This window comes from Mustela putorius, unplaced genomic scaffold, assembly GCF_011764305.1.
Source record: "Mustela putorius furo isolate JIRA1106 unplaced genomic scaffold, ASM1176430v1.1 tig00003988_pilon_pilon_pilon, whole genome shotgun sequence".
Taxonomy (NCBI): domain Eukaryota; kingdom Metazoa; phylum Chordata; class Mammalia; order Carnivora; family Mustelidae; genus Mustela; species Mustela putorius.
Window position 1 is genome coordinate 1,772,521 of NW_025422127.1, and position 18,600 is coordinate 1,791,120.

Sequence of the window (18,600 nt, forward strand, 5' to 3'; positions counted from 1 at the left end):
CCTCCCCTTCTAGGTTCGGGGAGTAAGAAGGTGCTCGGGTGGGCAGACAGCGGTGGAAACAGTATTGAGTTTTCCTTTGGTTACATATTGAAGGCAAAGGTGAGCTGGACTTACAGTCAAAACGGATAGGGATGAGGAAGGAAGAGGGGCCATGCTGGGGTTGGAGAGGGAGGTAAGCCCTCCTCAGCCCCTCCACCCCAAGAAACACATGTCTAAGTGGGGTGGCAGTCCCTCATCTCATCTCTCCCACCCCCCACAGCACCAAACAGAAGGAGAAGCCCCCTCCCCCAGGGGCTGCTCCCCACCCCAACCTGGGCTGTACATTCAGTGGTTTTCAGCAGTCCTATGGCTCAGGGGGCCACGGCGGGGGAGGTGGCCCGTCAGTCTCAGTTGGACAGTGGCAGTGACCCGGGTCTGTTGGCCCATCCTGGGACCCACAGTTTGTGCCATTTGTTTTTCTGAAGGATAGTACACAACCCTACCAAAGCCACCGCCCAATCAGAAACATCTCCCCAAAAATCAGAAACTAAAAACTGGCTCTTTTCAACTCGCCCTCTGATTCACAAGCCTGTTTCCCTGTCTCCTATGTAGCCCTCGCTCTGTCTCCTTTGCTGGGACCTGGGGCTGTTCCCAGGGTCCTCACTTAAAATAGGCCTTTTCTCAAAAGTGCTTATTACTTGAAGCAAGTGCTTTAGAGCTGCGGTGGGGAGAGGGGGAGGGAAGAGGGAGGGCGAAGGGAAGGAGGTGTTTCCTCCCCACCCTACCCCCTTAAGATTGGGGGGCATTCTGCCTGTTTTACTTCTCCACACCCGTTTAAGTCAAAGAGGTTTAAAAAAAAATCTTAACATTAAAATAAATATGCAGTGGCCATGAGAATGGTCAAAACACTTCAAAAAACACTAGGGGCTAGGGAGCCCGGGGTGGGGTGTGGGATTTCCTTTGGCATAAGGAGAGGGGGCTGCTCATCCTCCACATCTGCCTCCTCACAGCCGCACGAGGAGGGGCAGGGGACTCCCCACGACCTGCCTGAGCACTGCTGACGGTGTGCTGAAGGGGCAGCGGGGGAAGAGGAAGCAGCCAGAAATCTCATCTAGCAAAACAATGGGGCTCCTGATAAATACTCAGATTCTTCCTGTCATCGCCAAACATTGATAAAGGAGAACACGACTGATTCCCCACTGATACCCCGAGAGTCTTCTCTGGAGGACCCATCTCTCTGCCCACTCCCTGCCCCCCTACGCCCCCCCCCCCGTCACCTAATTCCCAGCACCAAAATGAGAGGGAGGGGGTGGAATGGGAAGATTTGAGGAGAGAGAGTTGAAGTTAGGGGCAAGCTTTGCAGAACCAGCAGGGTTGGGGGTGGGGGGCTGCAGCCCTTAAGAGAGGTCACATTGATTGTCGTATTGGGGAGGGCAGGGTGTGAAAGGGAGGTGGGCAAGAGGGGCGTCGCAAGGCCCTTTGGCTTTGAAAACAAAATTAAAAACTAAAAGCTGCACAATCCTTCTCACCAATAATGGTCATTTGGAAGCTTTGAAATGGTTTAGGAACTGAGGTTTGGGGGAAGCAAGACACAGAGAGAGGGAATAGAGACCATGACAAAAAGAATAAGGACTTGGACAAACACCCCAGGCTTCAGGGAACCAGCATGAGGTATGGTTAAGGGTATCTGTTAGGGAGGGAGGGGTCCCTGGGATGCCCCCCTCTCCCCTCAGGACCCCCTTGGCGAGGGCAGCAAGACTTTCAGGGGACACGACTGAAAAGTGGGTGAGGAGGTGAACAAAGCAAGCGTGGGTGGGGGAAGGAAACTGAGGGATCCCCCGGGTGGCGGTGGGGCGGGGGGTGGGGGGAACCCTGTACTATGTAAACGAAGCCTGTCCAGTTCTCAGGGGACAATACTGATGGCAGCCAAACTGGGCAAGGGTGCACTGTGGGAGTGGAGGGGGCATGACCTCTATTCAAGTTCTGTGTCTTGGCCCCTGGCTGAGGTATTGAGTGTGAGGAAGGGAACACTGGGCTGTGGGAGTGGGTCCAACTGTCCAGGAGGCTTAGCTGGGAGATGGATGGACAGGGCGTTGGAAGGGACCAGGGCCAAATTCAATGCTACATTTAGAGAGAAAACTGCCCCCTCCTCACTCCGGCCCAGTTTGGCTTTTGGGGTGCGACTTTTGGGAATCTTCTCAGTGCGGCCCCTCGCTCAATCCCATCTCTCCCTAAGGCCAGGAGGGCAGGGACCAAGCCTCAGCGGGTATTTATCGCTCCCTAGATCAGAGCTTCATCCTCACACTGGAGGGGAAGCCGGTCCCGAGTCGCCACGGTCCCTAGTCTGCCCTGCCCCTCCCACCATCTTTGGCTTCAGATCAGGAGTGACTGGGGGCGGTGGGTACTCTTGGACATAACGGAAGGTGCGGGCACAGAGGAACTATGAGGTTTGGGGGGCACAGGAGGAAGAACACGGTCCTTCCCTCCCCACACATGCAAACACATGCCTGAAACACACAGGACATACTAGGGCTGTGGTTTTGAAATGGGCAGGAAATTAATTTGTTTCTTTCCCTAAAGGATAAAATGCTTACTTAAAAATTCATGACAAGCCTCAAAGTTAAGGGAGGGGGAGCCAGGGCGGGAATGGCCACAGGCTCTGCCCTCCCAAAAGAAGTGAAAAGAAAGAAGCAAGGTTAAAGTGCGTGGTTAGGGGGCCAGGCCAGCGAGGCAGGGAGTCAGGGAGGAGCAGGCTGTGGGGGCAGAGCCAGCCCTTGATTTGCATATGAGGAGCCAGGGGAGAGTGCAGGATTGGGGCCCAGGTACAGTAGTTGCTGCTTCAAGTGTTTTGCATTTGAACTTTAGGGGTGACAGGGTACAGAAATGGGGAAAAGCTCCAGGCCCCAGTGCTAAATACCCTCCCCCCTCATCCACTAGCTGCCCCTGAAGGGGGAGGGGGACACCCCCAGAGTGCTCACACAGTACCAGAAATTAAGGCTTCTCACTGCTGCGGGGGTGGAGGGGCCAGCCGAGCAGGGAGGCAGTGATGGGTATGGAAGAGGAGGAAGGATCTGCCTGGCAGTAGGGGCAGGGGGACCCAGAGAGGGGAGACAGAGGGAAGGGAAGGGGGAGTTGGCAGCAGAAAGGGGAAACCGAGAGATGGGGTAAAAGAGAGGGTAGCCAGGCATTTAGCAATCATTTGGGGACACTTGGCAGAAGGGGTTGCCCTGGGGGTGCCAAGGGCCTGGGGTGCTCCCTGTCGGTCCCAGACCCCTGCCAGGCCAGGATGGTGTGGCAAAGGGGTGAGCAGCCGCTCCCCAGTGCTTCTTCCCCCCGCTCTGTCCTCCCCACCCAGTCGTGTTCTCCTTTAAAGTGCCCTAAATGTATAGACTTTTTCTAAATAAATAGAATAAGATATCAAGCCACCGGCAGGGGGAGGGACACCGAAGGGGGGCTACTCCGAGTAGCAGCCGTCTAAGCCAATGGCGCCGTGTCGCTCCTGGCTGTAGGGGCAGGAAGCCCCGTGGGGCAGGGCGCCGCAGCCACCCACCGTCTTGGCTGCTGCGATGCCGCAGTTCTTGAGCAGGCTGAAGCTGAAAGGACTGACGGCGTCCTTGGGTGGGAAAGGCTTCATGGTGGAGAGGATCAAGGCCAGGCAGTCTGCCACATCTTTGTTGGGGGCGCAGGCCAGCGCTGGGGTGTGACCTGCAGGGCAGAGGGGGAGAACTGAGGCCTGGGTCCTGCAGCCCCAGAGCCCCACCCATCTTCCCCCAGGCCCTGAGCTCCCCTGCTCTCATCTGTGGAGGGGAGCCAAGGCAGGCAAGCACCCAGAACCATCAGAATTCAAGGCCAATGAGGGCCCAGGGGGCTGACAGGCAGACTGTCAAGGTGGGGGGTAAAGGGCAGAGCACAGGGGACACAAGGCTGGGAGGCTGAGGTGTGTGGGAGGTCTTCCTGAGGACAGTGCTGGGTCTGCCTAGTTTTGTCAGACTGCCCTCAGAGACTCTAGCATATTGGTATTGTGTCCCTGCTCTGAAGAGTTCCCCTGGGAGAAAAAAGACACCCCAGTTTATAGGTTAAGGTTAAGAAGTCACCTCCTGAAGAGTGTCCCTGACCCCAAACCCAGGAGAGGCGGGGGGCTCGGGACCCCACTCACCTTCTTCATCCACAGCCAGCACTGTGGCCCCACGACTCAGCAGGGCCTGCACCACAGAAGCAAGACCATTCCGGGCAGCAATGTGGAGTGGCCTTGGAAGAAAGGAAAAAGGAGCAAGAAATCAGTAGGGTACCATGCTGCTCTTCCTCATCCAGCCGGAGTATCCCGAGTGCTGAACAAATACGGGAGTTCCAGAGAGCCCCTGGATGGCAGGTGGCTCTTTCTTCACCCACCTGCCTCCCCCAGACAGGAGCCCCCTTCCCCGGGCACTCACATCTGCAGCGCACTGTTGGTAGCATTGATAAGGCCAAGGTCTTGGGTTTCTGCCAGGATCATGAGGGCACATTTCTCATGGCCCTGAGGGAGAGGAACAGAGATGGAATGGAAGCAGGCAGGCTGCAGAGCAGGAGTTGGGTAGTGGGAGGACAAAGAGCTATGCAGGCTGGACAATCCTGATGGCCGTTCCAGTCTGCCCCCGAGGTGGGCAGACCCTCCCACTGCCCCCCCGGCCCCTCGTCAAGCCCTGCCCCTTACATAGCCCTCGCCATCCCTGATCCAGGCCATACCTTGCTACAAGCCAAGTGGAGGGCAGTGTTCTTGTTCTCATCCAGCACAGTAAGGTCTGCCTTCCCTCGATACAGCAGAAATTCTGCAAGAGAAAGAGGGCAGAGGACTGACGCCTTTTCTCCAGAGCAGGAGCCCTCCCGGCTCCTAGTCCTCCCATCTGCATCCACTCTGCATGCCATCTGCAGAGAATGAACTACCCAGAGACATGCCTCCTGCTTCCTGAGGCATGCCACAGGCAGGGCTGCCCCATCTTGCAGAAACACAAGGAGAGCTCCCCCTCCCACACACAGCCCCTACACACCCACAGCAGCGGTCTGGCCGTTCTCGGCCGCCGTCATGAGCGCGGTGCGGCCGGTGTGGTCAGTGGCGTTCACCTCGGCTTGATGCTGCAGGAGCATCCGGAGCCCAGATATGTTGTCCGCGAAGGCAGCGGCGTGAAGAGGGGTCCTGCGGGGGAGTAGGGGGTGTCAGGGCAGAGAGGAAAGGGAAGGCTCGTTCGCTTGAGCAGAAAGAGGCCAGAGGCAATCGAGCCTTTTCTCTAAGCCTTCCACAACTCACCGTCCTTTGGCATCTCGGCTGTTCACAATCTTGGCACCCAGAGCTCCCAGCAGCATCTCTGTGGTGCTGTCCTGGTTATTAATTCTAGGGGAGGAGGAAGGGTCAGTAGGAAGGACAAGGAAAATGGAATGCTTGTCCTAAGCCCCAGTCCCAGACGCCCGAGCAGGGTGGAGGTGCAGGAAAGGACTTACACTGCACAGTGCAAAGGAGTGAAGGGGTTTCCCTCCAGGTATGAAAACGGGCTGTGTTCAAGTAACAACTCCAGACAATCTTCATGTCCTGAGCAGGAGAAAGGAAGAGCAGTGGAGGGTGGAGAGGGACGAAGACCACCTCTGTCCGGTGCCATCTTGGGACATCCCACTTCCGGATGCAGCTTAACCTGGGTCCCTCCCTCAACTCCACAGGGCCTCAGTCTCTGTTCTGTTCTGCCCTCCCCCATGCTGCACCCCGACTCCCGCACCCGCCAAGACCGCAAGCCCGCACCAGTGTAGGAGGCCCAGTGCATGGGCGAGTATCCACTGTAATCCACGCCAGCATCCAGGGGGTCTGTGGAAAGGGCAGCCTGCAGCAGTGTCCGTAGCACGGCGGTGTGGCCGCAGGCTGAGGCCAGGTGAATGGGGGTGCGGCCCTTGAAGTCTCGGCACAGCACAAACGCGTCGTGGTCCAGCAGGGCGGCCAGGCAGTCCTCACAGCCGGTCACTGCCTGTGGGCGACATAACGGTGTGAGGGAGGGCACAGGGCCATTCCCTGCCTCACAGCCAGTCGCCAGAGCTCGCCCCGAAATGAGAACCACTTCCAGGGTGCCCATCGTTGTCTTTGCGCCAACTCTAAATGTTAGGTGTCAGCATCTCCTGCCTCCCTCCTCTCTATGCCAACAGACAAGCAGAATGGCAAGAGTTAATTCTGGCACTCTGGAGTAGGGGACAAATGGCAGTGTTGGAAGATGAAGGGATCGAAGCATCCCCTGAGTTGAGGAGGAGACAGCTTTAGGCCAACTGATGGTGGAGAAGGCCTGAGATGGTGGCATCATTAGCCAGGGGCCCAGCACCAGGGCTGGGGTTCCTGAGGCATGGACTGGGTAGTGAGCATGTGGCTGTATGAGATAACAAAACAAGGGAATCGGGGAGACCTGCTACGAATGTCAGGTACTCCTCCTGGAGCAAACACAGTAAGGCCCAGTTAAGACTCTGGGCACAAAATACTGGCCCACCTGCTAGACAGTCTGCTGTCCTACTGCTGATGGGTCCTGTGTTCCCAAGTCCAGGACTGTCAGTGAGCAGCCCCACCCAGGAGGTCACTCACCCCACGGTGGAGGGCGGTGCGGCCCCGGAGGTCAGCAGCATCAGCCGTGGATCCTTTCTCTAGCAGCAGATGGACACAATCCACATGGCCATTCATGATGGCCAGCATCAGTGGGGTTCTACAGAGGGGGCAGGAGAAAGGTGAGGGCCCGCAGGGACATGAAAAGCTGCTCCCTGCCCCTGGCCCACACTCACTGTCCATAGGCATCCATGACATCTGTGATGTCAGCTCGTTCCCCACTGTCGATCAGCAAGTGCAGGGAGTCAGTGTGGCCAGAGGCAGCTAGGAGAAAAGGGTCTGGGTCAAGGCACAGTCAAGGGGAAGGAGGCAGCCAGGTCGAGCAGAAAGGACTCAAGGGTGGAGATTAAGGGAAGACCTGGAGAAGCAGGCCGAAGTCTTAGGGGAACAGGAAGCCACGAATCAGAACTTGAAGTTTCCATTCTCCTCGCCCTGCTCCACTCCCAACCCTAGGCCTGTTCAGGAAGGGTCTGGGACCCGTCTCCATGCCCTCCAGCAAGGGAAGGGAAGCGCCTGAATGGTGTCCTCACCAGCAGCGTGCAGGGGCGTCCACTTGCGTCTGCGCTCCCTGACAAGTGCGGAGGCGCCGTGGGCCGTAAGTACCTCCACACACTCGGTGGAGCCCCGCTCGGTGGCCAGGAAGAGCGCGGTCCGGCCCTTGTGGTCCCTTACATCCAGATTCACCAGCGTCTCGGCCAGTGTCTTCAGGGCTTCACAGTGACCGTTGTAGGCCTGGGTGGGGCAGTGGGGGGGTCCAGGTAACCGATGGATACAGCTTGGGACACTGTCCCCACTCTGCTCTTGAGCCCCATGGGGAAACTCCAGGCAGCAGTCCCTGCCACGAGCTCAGGCCCCTCAGACTCTCGACTTGTACCATGCCCAGCCCTCCCCAGACCACTGCCTGCTTGCCACATCCCCACAAGAAGGCAGAAGCTAGGACAGATTCCCAAGTGCTCATGCCTGTGTGTGGGTCTGGGGCAGGGAGGGTCAAAGAAAGCAGGGGGAAAGGACTGCAGACTCACAGCTAAGTGCAAAGGGCTGACTGGAATGGTGCTCTCCACATCCTCCAGGCAGTTAAAGGACATTTCTAAGAGCTGCAATGGACAGGAAAGTAGGGGCAGAGGTTCTGGAATTTCTAAGATGTTATCCCTCCACCCCCACAGTGACCCCCGAAGCCCCTGGCGCTAGAGACCACATCTGAATCAACCACCCCTCAGTTTCAGAATCCACAAACACAAAGATGACGGTGTGCCCTGCCCCTCTCCTCTACTCCTCGCCAGATCCCGCACATACCAGTTCGAGGTTCTGTCTGTTGCCGTAGGCGGCTGCATAGTGCACAGCTGTGTAGCCCTGCCTGTCCCGCAGGGAGGGGTCTGCACCGTTATCCAGTAAGAACTCCAGACAGCTGGGGGACAGGGGCACACTGTGAGGCAGGGACAGGCCCAGCAGGGGAGGGCCCAGTTGTGCAAAGTGCAGAGGAGAGGGGGAAGGGAGCCCCTCCAGGCCAAGCTGCCCAACACCAGTCCTCTGCTCCACGGAGGCCAACTCCTGCCCATTCGACCCTGGCTCCAGACCCACCACCTCTTTCACATCAGCCCTACTCTGGCTTTGATGCCTTCCTTTATCCCTGGAACGCTCTCCTGGAGAACCTAGAGCATAGTTATTAGTTACCAACACTTCCCACCCACCTCCACACACACTGACCTCCTGTCTGGAATGCCTTCTCCTTCCAACATCTCTGAAGAAGTCCTACTTATCCCAAGCTTACTCCTAGCCTCCTCCCCTTTGTGAGGCCTTCCCCAACCTTCCCACTGAGGTGCCTCTTCCTCTGTACTCCCTTGGCACCCTTCTCAGAGGATCAGCTTAGAAGTACTAGCAGCAATAATAATAATCAGCACTTTCTACATGTCAAGCACTGTTCTAAGCACTTCAAGTGTATGAAATCGCTTAGTCTGCATCACGCTCTCATGGTCTTATTCTTATTCCTATCATAGTTAAGGAAATTGAGGCACGGAGAAGTTAAGTTGCCAAAAGTCGCACAGTTGAGTTTCTTGGATTGGAGTATCCTTCTTTAAAGAAAAACAACCCTTTCATTTCAGAACACTCATAGATTTACAGAAAGACTATAAAGATAGTCTAGAGTTTCCACATGCGCTGCACTATTCTCCCTACTGTTAATATCTAACATTAGAATGTGTAAATGCCCTTTCATTTTTATTTCCCAACAGCTTATTCGTTTTCAAAGGGTAGAAATTTGAGGATTTTTTATTTGTTTGTTTGTTTGTTTGTTTTGGAGAGTAAGATGCAGGAAGGAGCAGTGGGAGAGGGAGAGAGAGATTCTCAAGCAGGCTCTAAGCCCAGCTCGGAGTCCGATGTGGGGCTCGATCTCATAACCTTGAGATCCTGACCTGAGCCAAAATCAAGTCAGATGCTTAACTGACTGAACCACCCAGGCACCCCAAGAGTAATTCATCTTTTATCCTTGTACCTATCACAGTACTTAGTATCTAATAAGTAAATCCTCAATTCTTCCAGAATAGATAAGTGATTTGGTGTGTTTAGCTCATCTGATTCTCTCAAGAAGACCAACCATTCCCTGAGGGAAGGAACTAGGTCTCCTACTTTGGTTTGTACCCACAATACTTAGTCTAGGACTGGGTTCAGAGTGCACCCAATGTACTGCAGGTGGCCCAGCTGCCAGCAGCGGAAGTGAGAGCGGGATCCAGAGTGGTTGGGAATGCGGCTGGGCCATAGCCAAGGCCACTGGGACAGCACATCCAGGGGCTCTGCTCAACTACTCACAAGAAGGCCTCCTTCCTGCGGGACTCCTTCAGTGGCTCGTCCTCTTCAGCATCGTGGCTGGAAGATGAGTGAGGTTCCGCTCTGGGGTACAGATAGTGAAGTCAGGGGAGGCTCAAGGAGGCGAGTGGAGCTGAGAAGGCCAAAGTGGGACTCTCACCTCCGGTAGGTGTCAGAGGCAGCGGCATAGTGGAGCGGAGAGCAGCCTTTACAGTCGGCCTCATTGACGCCCGCACCAGCCGTCACCAGCGTGACTGCACACTGGTAGCTGCCGTTGGCGGCTGCGTAGTGCAGTGGGGTCCTGTGGAGAAGGCAAGGAGGGTGGGTGAAGAGCCGAGGGCAGACCCAAAGGCAACCTGAGGAGCAGCGTGAAGCTGCTCTGTAGTACTCTCCCCACTTAGTCTCCAAGCCCCTACCACTCCCTCTGTCGTCTGTCTCTCTTAGCTGACATTCCCCACATCTACTGCTGCGTATCAACACACCTTCCAAATTTGTCTCTCCTCCTCAAGTCAGCTCCACTGCTCAATAGCAAATTAAGACATTCAACGTTCCTAAAAGGAAAGAGGATGAGGGTTAAGAGAGCGAGAGGCTCAGAGAGAAGCCACAGGCACAGGGAGAGGCTGAAAAAGGATAGCGCCGCAGACGGTTCTTTCTGCTGTTGACTGCTCGCACTGTGACAGGGGAGACATCTGGGCAGAGAGAAGGGCCCACACTCTTGCCCAGATCTCAGTGCCTGGGAGACAGAAGAGAACTCACCCTCCAGAAGCAGCAGCATGAAGACAGGTGCGGCCAAGGTTGTCAGGCGTATTGATGTCAAACCCAGCTGAAAGCACGTGCTCATTGCTGAGTGAAGATACAATGCTATACAGCTGACCTGCAGGGCCGGAACAGCCACGGATCCCATCTGAGGGCCCTGACCAGAGGGAGAGGCCTGCACCCACCTACACACCTGCCCAACCCCCCAACCAGTCAGCACATACCTGAGGAAAGAAGCTTACGACAACAGTCAGAGAATCCAAAGAGAACAGCTAAGTGCAGAGGGAACATGTCGTGAATGCCGCGCCTGGGGAGAAATTGAGGGACTCGGTCCTTAGGTCCAGGAGAGACTGGTTATAGACCTCCTTTCTGTAGGCCCCCTCCCACTAGCTCAGGAGATGGTGGGGTTCAGCAAGCTTCCTTTTGGCAGCTGGCAAGCTTCTTTGTGCCTCCACGTTTGACATGAGAAGCCTGTACAGATCCAAAGGACCCCAACTCACCGGGCGGTATCCGCGCCATTGGTCATGAGGGTGCTGATGAGCAGCTCGTGTCCATAGCGAGCAGCCACGTGCAGTGGCGTGTTCCCAAATTTGTCGGCACAATCAATCTCGCTGCCTGAGAGGGGAAGCACACAAACTCAGGCTGACCTTAGGCTCCAGGCCACTCACACCACCAAGCTACCATGTGAGTGCTTGGTTCATGCCGTGTCCCAGGCCAAGCCTTCCACAGGTGTTAGCTTGTTTGTAAGCCTTAAGGACAGGCAGACCAGGGCCATTTCCACAGATGCCTTGCTCAGAACTCCAGGTGCTCATCCTGGCTGGAAGGGGGTGTGGGAGGTGGAATGAGGAAACAAAGGGGTTTCTAGGGATGAGTTCTCTGGGGAAGTGGGAGAAGAGAGCACAAAGTCCCCCAAGTTCATACCATTCTGGATGAGGATCTGGGAGCGGGTGAAACGACCATGGATGGCAGCCATGTGCAGAGGACTTTTCCCTTCCTTGCTCTGTGAAAATATGGCAATTTTTTTGTTTTCAGCACAAGGCACTGAGAAGGCCCCATTCCCCTTTCAAAAGGACACATCTCTGAGGATGGACTAGTCTTGTGGACATCTGCTCAGCCCATACTCTCCTGGCAAGGTCTGATCAACCTAGGAGGCAAGTGACGATTCCCCAGAGTTATCCACAGGGGAAGATATGGTCAGGATCCCCAGAGCCAGATTCCTCTCCCAGCACTCCCAGAGCTAGGCTATGGCGTCATCCCTTCAGGCACCTGGTAGTTGACATCAGCCCCATTATTGACCAACAGCTCCAAGCAGAGAGCGCCATTGGTAGAGACTGCAGCCACGTGCAGTGGCGTGAAGCCCTTGTCATTCGGCTGGTTGACATTGGCTCCTGCATTCACCAGCTCAATGGCCACAGCATCCTGGCCCAGGTAGCAGGCGATGTGCAAAGCTGTGTTTCCAAAAGCGTTGGGCTCGTCGATCTGGATTTCCAGGGGTGCAGATAAGGGCACAGGGAAGTATCAGTTTAAATAAAATGGAAGCCAACACAGATAGCCTAGAGAACCCCAGAATTCCAACAACCTCCCAAGACACCTCAGGATCCTGACTCAATAGACCGAGCCTATTCCTTACAGCAAGCGCTATTCACTGTGTTTCACTGTATCCTGCTGACCTCCCCCAACCACTCCAACAATCCCAGCACCTTACGTCTCTACACACAGACTCCGACGCCCAAACCCCTGTCCTTAGCACCCAGCCTCCTGGGCTCAGCACCCTGACCTCAGCCCCCATCCGGAGCAGGTACTTCACCACTTCAATCTGGCCACTGGCCGCAGCTGTGTGGAGCAGCCCATAGCCCTTGCGGTCCTTGCAGCCAAGGTCTGCTCCCCGTGCCACCAGCAGTTTTAGGACCTCCAAATGCCCTAGAAAGAAAGAGGAGGCTCTCAAGGGTGTGGAGGGTGAACTAAGACCCCAAGTGCCTCTCTCCAAAGGCTGCAATCCCCATCCCTGCCTTAGCAATCCTAAATGTCAAATTCCTCCTCTTTCCATGAACCCTTTCTCACCCAGAAAAGCTGCCCAGTGCAGAGGCTGCCGCTCCTTTTTGTCACAGACATTCAGGCTGGCTCCCTTGTTCAGGAGCAGGTTCACCGTCTGCATGAGGATATGAAAGACACCTGCTCAGAGCCAGGTTCATGCTTTCAATGTACCTAAGGGCAGAAGCCTCAGTTCCTGAAAAGGCTGAGGCAGCCAAATGTCTTTGTTCTTGAACAGAACAATCTGGAGAACTAAAGGGAACAGAGGAAGCAGATACTAAGAAGGAGATCCCATACATATTTGGAAGTTTGAGGGAAATTTGAGGGAGTGTCTTCCTATGATCTGCCGGTTCTTAAATTCTTTTGAAAAATTTCTAAAACATTTTGAAAAACAGGGACACTCACTTTTCAGAAAGAGGCATGCATATAAACATTTTCCATCCAACTTCAGAGAGTTTACCTTGGACTTAAGTCCAAGTCAAGAATTTCAATCTAACCCAACCATTCATTTGATGCTCAAGCCCAAGTGTCTATCCAGGCTGCTGTTCCCCAGACCTGATGGCCCAGAAGCAGAGGAAGGTAAGTGGGGTGGGAAGGGAAGGGAAGGGCCAGGACAGAATGGGACGGGGCTCAGCTGGGTATGGATTGGAGCAGTCCCTACCTCCAGATGCCCACTATGCACTGCATGGTGCAGGGCACTGCGCCCACTCCTGTCGGCCACGTTGAGGCTACTCAACAGGGGTGCCAGAGCCTCAGCACACTTCGTGGCCCGGTTGGCAGCAGCCACATGCAGTGGTGTTTGCCACAGCTTGTCCCGGGCATTCACATCTGCTGAATGTGCCAGCAGCAGTCCCAGCACCTTCTGTAAAGGAGCAGGGGATAGGAGAGAAGAGAGAGGGGAAGTAGAAGGTAAAACAAATGGGAGGGAAGAACAGATCAGCATGGCACATGTGGCCCCATGGAATCCCCCCATAATCCCCATCCCCCAGCACAGAGTCTCTTCTCATTTTTCCAACATACGTAGCCTCTCAACCTCTACTTCCCATCTTCTGGATATTTTTTTTTTAAGATTTTATTTATTTATTTGACAGAGATCACAAGTAGGCAGAGAGGCAGGCAGACAGAGAGAGGGGAGGAAGAGGCTCCCCGCTGAGCAGACAGCCAGATGCGGGGCTCGATCCCAGGACCCTGGGATCATGACCTGACCTGAAGGCAGAGGCTTTAACCCACTGAGCCAGCCAGGCGCCCTCCATCTTCTGAGAGTTTAAAATCTTCCCTACCTTGCTGAAGTCCCCTCCTCTTCCTCAAGCCACCTGGTATCACTCCCTAACGCAGACCCTGAAAATCTTCACCCACACATATAGCTACGACCAAGCAAATCCACATATACAGAGAATCCCAATCCCTCATACTTTTCACTAGGAAAAAATACACACTCCTACTATGTTGCCCCAAATGCCCTCCTTCAGTCCTTCCACAGGCACAAAAATAATTTCCGTTACTTCAGTAAGCAAACAGATGCTGGTTCCTCTCTAAAACTTAGGCTAAAGGGTCCCTCTTAATCACAACCCACCACATTCCCATTGGTCCCCCATTCCCTTTGGTCTTAGTCTCTCCCCTGGTAGTTGGAGCCAGGGAACTGACCATAGAATCAAGGGAGAGGTCTCCTTACCTCCTCCCCCACACCCCACCTGTTCTCTTCAGGGTTGCTGGACCCAATTGATGAGGCACGTTTGACCTCTGTGCTGTCAACTTTCATGCTGCTTGAGAGGCAGGGATGCAACAGATCACCACCCTCAATCCCTCCATCACAAGGTAAGAAATCTCAGTGCCCAGAGGGGTATCAGACTCCAAGGTGGCCCCCCAGGGAAGGATGAGTCACTCAGGCCTGGCAGCAGGGCCCCCTGCAGTCTGCCAGCCCAGTGTTAAGCTCTCCCCTGACGTCACATCAGCTGGCAACACTCAGCCCCCCTTAGCAGCCAGTTCTAGGGGTAGGAAGGAGGGGCCAAGGTCTAGTCTCCTGACCTAGGGATAGACCAGCTTGTAAGCAGACAGCTGAGGCTCTCTGATCCTTAACTTCTACCTTTAACCAACTCATCCTCTCTGAAAGGGTGAAAGGGCAGAGGAGGCCAATACCTCATTTCGGGAAGCAGCAGCACGATGAAGAGGGGTCAGCCACAGTGTGTCCTTAGCATTGACATTAGCACCTGTGGAGATATAATTTCCTCTTTGGGTGGGAAGTGGACAGCAAGTAGGGAAGGAAGCCAGTAATCAGGCTAAGGAATATGGATAGAGATGAAGCCTCTCCCAGAACAAGTACCAGGGAACAATTATTGGATGGACGGGGGAAAGCTCTTCCCTCAGGTCCCCTCCCTAGGTGCCACACCTTCCAGCTCCCCACTTTCACCTGACATCAGTAGCAACTGGAGGATGGGGACATCGCCTACATAGGCAGCAGCATGCAATGGGGTCCGCCTCTCTTGGTCCTGGGAAGGCAGAAAAGAGCAGCAGCTGTGCTGGAGGGTGAACTATCAAGGACCCCAACCCAAGTCTTAGAGCTCCAGGCCTTTCCCCACCTCTTCCCCTAGGTTCTGCAGGCTCCTAAATCCCTATCCTAGGTCAAAACAAGCACCTAGGGAGGGTGGAGTCAGGGAGTCAGGGGGTCAGGGCCAAGGGGCTGTAAGGCAGGCTCCTTCTTCCAGGAGGGGTGGGGGCGCTGCAGATACTGATGGTTCAGAAAGGAACACCGTTTCTGGGCATCCTCAGCTCCACGTTCTATGCTTCAAGCCTGACCTGCTCTCCATCTCCAAATGTAGAGCAGGCGCCCATCCCTGGGTAGAAAGAGCTGTGGCCTCTTCCGAGCCAAGGAGCCACGGAGCCGCCCCACAGGTTGGGAGGGGTCCAGAACACCAGGGCCCAGATTACTGGCTCCCCATCCTCCCTGATCCCAACTCACCAGTACATTGATGTTCTCCTTCTGCGAGAGGAGGGAACGCACTTCCTCCACATCTCGGCTAAAGATGGCCTGGACCAGGGGCGGCTGCAGGAAGAACCGGCGTTCAGAGAAAGCGGGCCGGAACGGAACCAGCGGTGGGGGGCGGGGGACACCTGGCTTGATGAGGGGCGTTGCTGGAGGGGCTCCGCTCTGGGGTCCTGGCTGCAGAGGACACTCCCGCGGCATGTTGGCCGGTCGCCAGGCCCCCAAGGACACCGGCTCGGTTGAGGGGAGCACGGCGTGGGGCGGGGCGGGAGCAGCGGGAGCCCCGGGCTCGGGCCCAGCCTAGGCCGCACATCCCCGGGCTCGCGTGGCGGCGGCGCCGGACCCTGGAAGGAGGAAGCGGGCAAGAACAGAAGGGCTGACCTGGTCCGTGATGCTGAGGATCCCCATGGCCCGGCCCGGGCTCCGTCCGCATCGAGCTCCCGGCGGCGGCGGCGGCGGCTCCACCGGGGACACGGGGCGGCCCAGGCGGCGGCTGCGGCGGCGGCTGCGGGGAGAGCGCGGCCCCGCCTACCGGGGGGCGGGCGAGCGGGAGCCCGCAGCGCTCCCTGGCGGCCGTCCTGGGCCGGGCCGCGGGGCTCTAGCCGCGCTGGCGGCCCCAGGCCTGGCGCCCTCCGCCCTGTCCTGGCGCCCGGAACGACCCCGGCGCCCCCCACCTCGCGCGCTGGTTCCCCGGCTCCCCAAGCCGGCTGCGCCGTGCTCTCTGCTCCAGTCTGGAGGCTCGGCGAGTTTCTCACAAGACCCAAGCGACAACGCGGGCCTTGGCCCTGCGGGGCCTCCCACCACCCAGCCCACCACAATGCCTCCGCCGGAGCTAATTCCTCCCGTCTGCGATTACATACCCCCAAATCCGCCACACACTTGGGGAAACAGGGGCGTGGAGACCCGGGGGTTGTATATGACAATAGCCCCGGAGAGAAGGAAGGCGTGTATCTCCACTGGCGGTGACATGAGTTGGGTAGACAGGAAATAGCGAAAGTGCTCAAACTGCAGAGAGAAATCCCAAAAAGGATTCTCCAGCTGCAGTAAATCCCCACAGAGAGGCTGGGACGCTGGCAGCTGAAGAAGGCCTCCAAGGCCGACACAAGGGGCACTTCCCGAATTACTAATTACTTCATGGCCAGGTTAAGGTGGTAGGGTGGCTACACTTTAAGAGGCTCAATGGCTTCTCCCCAGAAAAGGGTGGGGTGCTTTCCCTCCTCCATTGGCGAGGCCAGAGAGCAGCCAATCAGGCAAGATCTAGATGGAGGTCATCCCAGCCCAGAAAAGGAAGAGGGAAGAAAACTGGATATTGAAAAATTGCTGGAGTTTATAAAAGGTGATCCAGGGTCCTTAGAGCTCAGCAACTCACTATGTGTGTTCTAAGAGGGAACACATTTAGGAAGAAGTATAGCAAGTTGGCCCCCTATCAAGGTACAGATATAATAAAAGCTCTTCTTTGCTCTCTAACAATGTATGCCCTTAGTTGCCTTTGGTGTCTTGATTCCCACCAGAAAGATACACAAGACACTGATATCTGTGATTTTTCCTGGAGAGAGAAACTAGGGAACAGGGAATGAGGAATGAGAGGGGAAAATACCCATCACTACATATCTTTAATAATTTTTGAACTTTTACCATATTGAAAATAAAATTTACAATATTACTCAAAACTGAACCTTTTCCCAGGAGTCTTTCCTGGTTAACGGGTTCTTTTCCTTTTGTTACATCCTTAACCCTTAAATATTTAGTTTACACTGTAGCTGTCAGGTTTATTTATTTTTTCAAAGATTTTATTTACTTGGCAGGGAGGGAGCGCACACAAGCCTGGGAAGCAGCAGAGGAAGAGAGAGAGGCAGGCTCTCCACTAAGCAGGGAGCCCAATGCCGGGCTCAATCCCAGGACTGTAGAACCACGACCCGGCCTGAAGGCAGATGTCCAACAGACTGAGCCACCCAGGCACCCTGTAGCGGTCAGGTTTAAACTGCCTACCTTTGTGACTCATTTCACCTTAATGTTTTTTTTAAAGATTTTATTTATTTATTTGACAGAGAGAGACCCAGTGAGAGAAGGAACACAAGTGGGGGGAGTGGGAGAGGAAGAAGCAGGCCGCCTGCCGAGCAGGGAGCCCGATGCAGGGCTGGATCCCAGGACTCTGAAATCACCACCTGAGCTGAAGACAGACACTCAATGACTGAGCCACCTGGGCGCCCCTCACCTTACATGTTTGACATACAAGTGTCCAACATTTCAGAATGGATTTTAAACTCCTTAGGCAGTCTTCCAACACGGGACTATGCATTACTTTGGGTTTTTTTGTTTTGTTTTCTATGAAAAAAGGATTTTGAGCTCTCCAAAGGCAAGCGTATACATTATTCTTTGTAGCTTTAACAGAGCAGGAACAGACACTTAACATTTGATGAGGAGGAGAAAGATGAGGCTGAAGAAGTAGAAACTAAAGGAAGCTGGGGATCAGATGGATATGGGTGTTAGGACATGTTGACTTGACTACTGGACCTTCCAGGAAGGGCTGAGCTAGGATATGACCCAGAGGATGGGGAGGAGTGGACTACATGGCCTTCATTGCCTGAAATAGCTCCTGGTAACCTGAGGAATTGGAGTCAGGGGTTGAGCTGAGGTCACGTGCCTGGTTCTGGTGTGGGAATAGAGGTGAACAAGTGAGGTTACCAGCCTGGTACTTTGGGCAGCTGTAAGAAGAAGGAAGAGCTAAGGAGTTATTTTTAATATTATTCAGAGCACAGAAAGAGGATTTCTCAGTAGGGGGAAAAAGGGATGTAATGTAGGTAACACAGATACTTCCAAGGTTCAGGGAGAGGCATAGGGGTGGGGTCGTGGAGTGGTATTTAGGCTGGGAGTAGTTGCAAAGCCCTTCTATGAAGACAGTCCTATGATTCAACTACTGAATTCACATTTGGGTAACTCTAGGCAGATATCTGCCTATTTTTAAGCCTCAATTTTCATTCTTTTTTTTTTTTTAAAGATTTTATTTATTTATTTGACAGAGAGAAATTACAAGTACACTGAGAGGCAGGCAGAGAGAGAGAGAGAAGGAAGCAGGCTCCCTGCTGAGCAGAGAGCCGGATGCGGGACTCAATCCCAGGACCCTGAGATCACAACCCGAGCCGGAGGCAGTGGCTTAACCCACTGAGCCACCCAGGCGCCCCTCAATTTTCATTCTTTTAACAAATGCTGACTGAGGACTCAACCATTATAGAATGCACAGTACAGCACTATACTAACTGGCTTGGAAGTAGAAACTTAGAAGTAATAGTGTCTATTTTTGTGGAACTTCGAAGAGCATACATATACATACAAAACTACTAGAGAATATAGGATACATGCTATTTTACATGGCATCGTGTGTTTGGAGTAATTTTCAGGAATGAGTTCAGTCGAAAGATGGTCTTCCTCGAGTAGATGTATTTTGGGTTAATAC

At 54.6% G+C, this 18,600-nt stretch overlaps 1 protein-coding gene across 1 annotated transcript; it reads right to left on the reverse strand.

The window, feature by feature from the left end:
* Positions 1 to 64: 64 nt before the first annotated feature.
* ANKRD52 (ankyrin repeat domain 52) lies at positions 65 to 15,685 on the reverse strand. Its single transcript, XM_004773114.3, has 28 exons — positions 15,528 to 15,685; positions 15,123 to 15,206; positions 14,574 to 14,652; positions 14,303 to 14,373; positions 12,828 to 13,028; positions 12,197 to 12,284; positions 11,913 to 12,055; positions 11,402 to 11,614; positions 11,057 to 11,135; positions 10,636 to 10,750; positions 10,360 to 10,442; positions 10,136 to 10,253; positions 9,862 to 9,930; positions 9,540 to 9,680; positions 9,383 to 9,463; positions 7,874 to 7,985; positions 7,603 to 7,674; positions 7,111 to 7,312; positions 6,757 to 6,844; positions 6,563 to 6,680; positions 5,744 to 5,963; positions 5,452 to 5,539; positions 5,261 to 5,344; positions 5,004 to 5,149; positions 4,702 to 4,784; positions 4,410 to 4,492; positions 4,136 to 4,227; positions 65 to 3,684 (listed from the first exon to the last, which is right to left on the reverse strand). Exons 1-28 carry the CDS (start codon positions 15,552 to 15,554, stop codon positions 3,434 to 3,436), a joined length of 3,231 nt encoding a protein of 1,076 aa, XP_004773171.1. The 5' UTR covers positions 15,555 to 15,685; the 3' UTR covers positions 65 to 3,433.
* Between the last annotated feature and the right edge of the window lie 2,915 nt (positions 15,686 to 18,600).